Below are 8,016 nucleotides of genomic sequence, written 5' to 3'. Positions count from 1 at the left end.
TTTATTCATAAAAATGCAGTTTCAACTGCTTTTTATTTTATAAAATCCGTCTTCTTGCGCCACCAGAGGGCATTTTAAACAATAGGTAGTCTGTTAGGGTTGGTCAGTAGTAGTCCAAATTCAATACGAACGTTTGTTTCTTGAAAATTTGATCACGGTTTAAATACAGTATTTACTTTTAATATTACCGATATGTCATCGAAAATAAAACGTGTTGTTTTATCATTAAAAGAAAAATTAAAGTATTTGTTTCGATTATCCGGATTTTCCCTTATCCGGACTACCTTCATCCCCAATTAGTCCGGATAATCGAGGTTCTACTGTATATAAAGATTATGTGCAATATCAATATAGATCTGTGCAATTATGATTAAATATATCCTGAAGACTCAAAATCATTTCGTGTTGTAAATGACGAGGAATGAAGATGAATCCGATTTGGACTCGTAAATTATCATTGATTATGACTTTTGGATTATTAGTCTTAGCTCCCGTTCAAATTGATCTGCTCGTAATGACAAAGTTGAAGCTGTTGTCTCACTACAAAATATTATGTAAATTGTTGTTATTAATGGAACAACAAACATAATACAACGAAATGTTAGACTACATAAAACACAATATTCAATGTTAAGAAATATTGTAATGTGAAATTACATTTTTCAATAATATCTTGCTCAATATTATTTTAGAAAATAGATAATAAAAGTTCTTTAAAATAAAAAAAGCGATGCGTGCTATTAGATTCACTGACGATTCTGTAATGTTAATTTCATTAAATTTTTTAATAAGATCAATCAAAAATCAAACTTCGAAGCATAATAAAGAGTAGTGTTTTCAGTTCGGTTATACATATGCAGTTAAACATTATTTCATAGGGATTATTTAGATATAAAATTATATGTTCTTCAACAACTTTCAGACCAAAAGACATTAAAAGTAATAGAGGATTCAGGGAATTCCTTTGATTTCGTGAATAACGTCTATTAATATTGTAATGACATGTGTTGTAGCTTGTTCATAATTACAGCCGTTATTAATACTTGTAGATAAATACAAAATATTAAATTGTATTATTAGTTTTATTCATACGGTGTTTGCTTCCACAACAATAAAATTAATATTAATCAGAGATATGTTAATAATGCGTTGAATACAACTTGTATTCAGCGCGCCGCTGCTTCATTTTGTCAAGACCATCCATATCTAGATGATGAACGTTGTCCTTCGTGGCCTTCTTGAAGGCAGTTTTTCTTTTACTATGATAATTATTATTCATAAAAAGTGAATTCGGAGAAAAATAAATAATTTATTTAAATTTTGTTTCCTATTTATTTGAATGGTGAATATACATAGCGGCTGCAGGAAGTTATTTATTTGATTATAAATTTTGAAAGTCATGTCTTTAAAAGGTATTTTGTACTATGTCCAGGTCTAACTTACAATTTGGAAGAAGTGGATTTTGCTTTATTATAAACAATAAAATATATTAAATATTATAAAACAAATAAAAGTTAATTAAATGTACTTTTTTATGTATAGGTTTCATTGTGTTAACATCAACGTTATTCAGCGGTAAAGTTGGAGTTACGCGATCTGGTTAAAAATGTCACACAATTTCGTACTGCAAATATGCCTAATGATCCTCTAACATACATGTTATTTACGTCAAAAAGTTATGCTGAAGTATATATATACATACATAAATATAAGCATACACTATATATGGACAAATCATCAATATGATATATTTTTTCAAATAAGAATTTTGAAATTCTTTTTAAGAATACTTACATTTATTACCATAAGAGAAAAAACAAAAATCTATTCCTTAGATCAAAGTCCAGTTTTTCATCATTTTGAAAAATATCAAGGAAATAAAAAATGAATTTAAAATTTTAAATGTAAGGTTATTGTATCAAAACTAAGTGGCATGGATGCACTTATTTTTAAATCCTTACTTTTACGTTATTTTATATGACGTTGTCTTCCCTAACAATATTAAGAAACCAAATAGAGTTACAAATGCCTTTTTCTTTCCTGACATATACCTTAAAATATTATTTTTAGAAATAATAGCAGGCCATAATTTACTAGAAAGTGTAAAAGAATCTTTTGAAAGATATTTTTCGGTATGCAATGGAGTTTTAATGATAAAAAAATCGTATATAGAACGATAGAAGTACGACAATCTATAGAAAGAAAGAAGTACGAGCTTCTAAAATATATTCATATTCACATTTCAAATCTTCAATAAATAAGAAACTTATTTTTTTCACCATATTCAAAAATATTTATTTAGTTTTCTTTACAATATTCACTGATATTTGAGAATATTCCAAAAAAATATTTATTTAGCCTATTCGCTACAATAATGCTTCAAATTATAATAGATTTTACTTTATTTATGAAAAAAATTGAATATATCACACATTCGGATGTCACATATTCTTAATTCCGTTTCATTCTATATTTACTGATCGCCTTCTTTTCGTACTTCATTCTCTAACTACGTGAAATGAACTATAGTGATAAAAATTCTGTTCTACATTTTAATGCTATATCAATTGATAGCAAAAGATTGTTCGTATCAACAGATAATATGATACGGAATAAATATAGAAACATTTTAAAATATGAAGTACAAATATAAAATGAATCACAGTGTCATATAAGCTAACTAAAGTTAAAATAAACAAATAATTCTTCAATTTTTCATCTTTTAAAAACAGTTATTTAAAATTATTTTATTTTTCAGGTAATCCTAATTTCGACTTTCGTACTATGGAATAAAACTCATATCTATATTTTTTCATGGTTAACCTTTGTAAAGGAATAAATATAAATAAAATACCTGTAATTCAAAATTTATAAAAAGTATAGAAATTAAATCTGAATTTGTAAAAAATATAAGAACAACATAAATATGAACTGGAAGAAATAAATTACTGATTTAACATTTGTGTGTATAAAAAAATTTCAGTTATAAAGAAAAAAATTAAATTTTAATATATTAAATTTAAAATTCAGAACATCAATATTTAAATAAATTGTTTACTTGAGTGTACAAAGAATTTTGTTCAAGGCTTTTAATAGTGACGTTACTGAATCGAATAACGTAATTGGACGTTACTTCAAGGACGTTAATTCTGTCTATGAATAATGTTTGTACGATATCGATTAGATCTACATTCTCAATAACACGTCTTTATATGGTCTTGTATCGATCACTTAACTACAATTATTCTGAAAACATTTCTATAATTCATCAATCGAATTGATTAGTCAGTTTTATTTTCTTTATTTCTACTAAAACTATGGAACATCTAGTTAATGAAATGTAAAAAGTATTATTTAACATTTCCATTTATTTAAAAGAGAAACAGTGAATACTTTTCTTTATTTTATACTTTATTTGAAATTATAAAAATATTTGAAATATGATGAAAATTTCGTCGGATTTCCATAAAACTATATATAAAACAATGTTTATAATACTTTAAAATAATATTTATAAAAATTTTTGCCATATATGATATTCAGTTGCATAAAAATTTAAATAAATTTAAGATTTAGAATTAGTAAAATGAATTACGTAATTTTAAGATTTATAAATCAATAATTATTAAAGTTTAAGAATTTAAAATTTTTATGGTTTCAAAAATAGAATAATGTTTAAAATGTAAATTATGTATTAAATATGTCTAGAATAAAATAAGGTTCAAAACTAAGATAATTTATAATGTCTTTTAATTTTATTTCAAAACTGTAGATTTATATTTTAATTTTCTTCATCATTTTCAAAGTACAGTGAAAAAGAATTGTTTTCATTTCAAAAGACTAATATAGATATTTAATTAAAATCATTTTAAATGACCGAAAAATTTAAAAATTGATATAAAATTACGCTATAATGCTTTTATACATAAAAATATACTTACACAGATTCACAATTAAGACTTGTGATGGTTTTTCCAACACATACAAGCTCGCATGTTTTTAATTTTTCATTATTTTGAACGGTGAATAAGATTTCTGTCTCTTCCTCTTGATCTTCATCGAAGTAGCCTGTTAAATAAATATATATTTTAAAATTGAACAACAATCTCTTTAAATAAAACACCAAATATTTTATTCAGTATGACATTTATGATAGAAATTATTTCATTAATTATATTTGGATATAAAATTAATCTGTTTAAATTTCTATTCAGAGACATTAATTTAAAAAAAAATATTCTTACAATATTTTCTTTAATCAATATTCAGAGTTCTTATATAGACAAAATTCACACGAATCATTGTTTAAGTATTTATTATCTTAATATAAAATAGATATTTATATTCAAAAACTGAATAGAAGTATGCAAACTAAAATTTCAAATATTTATTTTTCTGTAGCTATATATATTTATTTAATTATTTTATCATATGTAGAATAATATGTTTTGACACGAATAAAGTCAAAAGCCATTGTTTAATATTTTTGCTCTTTTAAAACAAGATTTAAATCAATCGCGTGTGAAGAAAGTTTAACAAATTTAAATATTAAATATTTATATTAAAGTTACTTTAAATGATATTTTCTATATTTTCCTTGTAAATTTTATATTAAAATAAAAGAATCATAATTCCTACGCTATTTTAGTTATTATTCCTATAAGTGGCATTTCATTACATTTAATCGTTGATGTGTAACAGCTAAACTNAAAAAAGAAAAAGTTTTCTTCATCATAAATACACAGAAATTTAGGTGTATATTTATAGATACTATTATATTTTTGACATGAGATTAAAAAAAAATTGTTATAGTATAAATCAAGGATAGCGAAAAAGATGTGCAAAAAGATGAAAAAAATATATACAGTAAATATAAAGAAATTATTTCTATATGAAAATAGAATAGAAAACAACAAGAACCGATTTCAACTTTAAAAATAGAATTCCTGCAATAAAAAATATTAAAAATTGTACAAATAAACATTCCAGATGAATTTGTGGCGAATGAATAGAAAAATAAATATTTGATAATTTTTTCAATAGTAAGTTATATGAAAAATATAATACAATAAGCAGCAAAATATGAAAACTACGCACTACATTTTGATGGAATAAACGAAAAATTATAATTTAATTAAATTCGTACTTTTAAGAAATAAAGATGATATTAAATATAATATTCTAAATTATTTCAAACGTGAAGTCTGAAACGAATATTATCAGTAATTTGACACTAATCGATCCGTGTGTCCGTACAAAAATGTCAATATGAATGTACTGATTTTTATGAAAATTGATATTAGATGTGTACACAGAAATATTTTTAAATTTTAAGCGTTTCTGTACACAGAAAAATCTCGCTAATTCCGACTTCATTAATTCGGAATTCGCGATAATCCGTACCAAGTTACTGTTTTTCATTATGTACTTTTTACAATAATAATTTTCTTAATTGTAATTCGAGTTTTAACAACTATTATCTTACTCATAAATGCATTAAGATATGATCAAGAAACAGTTAGAAAAGAAATGGCAAACAAAAATGAGCTTCTTTTAAAGTCCAAATTAGTAATTATTGGCAACGTCAAGAACGATGCTACTATTACTTTTACATTGTTAAAGTTCATCAAAACACTGGATTTGTTCATTTAAAGTGCACAATAAAATTTAACTTTAGTCAGGTATACTTTTCGAATATACAATACACATTTCAGTAAAAATCTCGCTAATTCGGATTTATACTAATTTGGAGTCATCCTGATTAGTCTGAATTAGTGAGGTTCTACTGTATTAAATAATTGAATAGCAATTTTTGGGCTAAAATTTGAAAAAAAATTGTAGACCTATAACTTCCCACTGTCGTTCGTTGTCTGTCTTTCCTTAATCTCGAGAATGGAGTTACATAGACGAAAGCCAAGACTACACGTGGAAAGCTTAGGGGAAGAAAACACCGATTAACTGTATAAGAACTTCTAATTTGAATTAGAAGTCACGTTATTTCAATTCAAAAATTTTCTTTGAAAGGATTTAGATGACCGGCACGACTCTATTCTACAGGAAAAATATGATTTACAGATTCAACACGCTACTAATTTGAGATAGAAAGCATATATTTTAAATTAAACTAGCAATTATTTTTATGACATCGTCAACAATGACAGGCTACAATTTTTAAATCATATTTTTAAATTTATTTAATTTAAAATATATACTCTGTCACAATATATATTTACTCGTTAGTCTATAAAATACATTTAAGTTTTTAATTTTCAAAAATTAAATTAATTTTTGAAAATTTATTTAATATATTCAATACATCACTAATTTTATAATTTAATTTATAGCAATTATAAGTTATTTAATTAAAATGTTATTTTTTATCCAAATACCTCTTATATTTTCGATCACATCAGATGACTTTTTCGTATAATCAAAGTCTTAAAATCGGTGCCATAAGTTAAATATTTTATTTTTCTGAAATTTTTTAATAAAAGTTGTCAAACGCGAAAAAACTCGATTTTTGTTCAAGGACTTTTATAAGAATAAATAGTACGACTTTAATTATAGTAGAACCTCGATAGTCCGAAGTAATGTGAACTATACTACCTCGGATAACAAAAAAACTCAGACAAAACGGACGGTCGCGGTCATTTCGGATTAAAAATCATGAATATAAAACGGTTTATATTGTAACACTTTTAAGCTCTTTTTATACCTAAGTCATGTATAAGATATTATATATACCTTAGTCATATATTAAGAGCTTAATCATATATAAGAATAACAATTTTTACATGATTTACTATACAGATAATACGAGTACAATACTTTTAATAATAAAAATGTGTATTATTGTAGTTGCATTTTCATATAAATGGTTTGTCTGAAAGTTAAATAATAAAACTTAACAGAAACAAATCATTTTGCAATGCATGCTATCATTTTAAAACCTTCTTTTACGAATTACAATACAAAAAAGTAGAGTATTTACATACATGTTCACCTCGGTTAATGCGAAACCATGGTTAAACAGGACTCAGATAATCGGAGTTCTACTGTATTAACTAAATCAATATAGATCATATTTCAAATTTATTCTGAAGAATAATGGATCCATTTACGAAATAGTTCAACATAAACTCGTAAATTATTTAAAACTTTAAGCAATTTCTTGTAATGTCACAAAATAAGTCCTCAATTACAGTTTATATAACATTTAATTTCTCATTCGATCGTATACAGTAGAGTCCCGAAAACTCGGCCTAATGTGGACCGAAGGGTGGCCGAGTTTGTTAAAATGCCGGGTTATCGGGAATGGGGCTAAAAAAAAAATAAGTAAGAGTGTGGAGTCCTCAGAAAATACTGTACTGTACTTGTATGTATTGTTTGCTTGAGAATATAACAGAGAATAAACTGCCCAAATATCCTTAAACAAAGGAAAAGTGCGTACTTTATGAAGGCATAGAGCCATTACTACACGAAAATGAAAATTAATGAATACACAGTGTACAATAATTTACCTGATAAGACAGGCCTCAGAAAAATACTTAATAAAACATAAATCTGTCTATAATAAAAAGTAACTAGGTGTTTTTTCGCTCTTCCAGGGTTTGGCCGAGTTATCCGGGTTATCGAGTGCCGAGTTTTCGGGACTCTACTGTATATCTAAATGATGCTTTCATCGTATTGTCATTGTCATTATTTGATACTTTTCATATTTCTAAAATATGGAAATACAGTATATAAAATAGATTTTTTAAAATTGTTTAAAATAAAAATAAAAAAAACCGTAAAAAATTTTATCTATCACATCTGAAGGATATATAAATCATCAAAAATCTACATAAGTTTTAAAATTTATTATCTCAAAGCATTTTACGTAAATATAGAGAATTTTAAATGCGTTTAAAAATGTGCCGAATAACGTTTTTAATCAAAATTATTTAGTTGTGTTTAATTATTAGAATGACAATGCATTTGAAAAATAATAGAATAAAAAATATAATTCGACCTCGG

At 24.9% G+C, this 8,016-nt stretch overlaps 1 protein-coding gene across 1 annotated transcript in view; it reads right to left on the bottom strand.

Annotated features, from left to right (window-relative positions):
• LOC111637372 overlaps positions 1–8,016 on the bottom strand; it is a 105,866-nt gene that overhangs the window by 21,607 nt on the left and 76,243 nt on the right. The window contains exon 3 of the mRNA XM_023382843.1: positions 3,942–4,068. Coding sequence (XP_023238611.1) covers positions 3,942–4,068 — 127 coding nt within the window. The remainder of the gene's footprint in view (positions 1–3,941; positions 4,069–8,016) is intronic.

This window comes from Centruroides sculpturatus, unplaced genomic scaffold, assembly GCF_000671375.1.
Source record: "Centruroides sculpturatus isolate CEXI.00-Female unplaced genomic scaffold, Cexi_2.0 scaffold1019, whole genome shotgun sequence".
Classification (NCBI taxonomy): domain Eukaryota; kingdom Metazoa; phylum Arthropoda; class Arachnida; order Scorpiones; family Buthidae; genus Centruroides; species Centruroides sculpturatus.
Note: the sequence above shows the minus strand (reverse complement) of the source record. Positions and strands in the feature narration are given on the sequence as shown.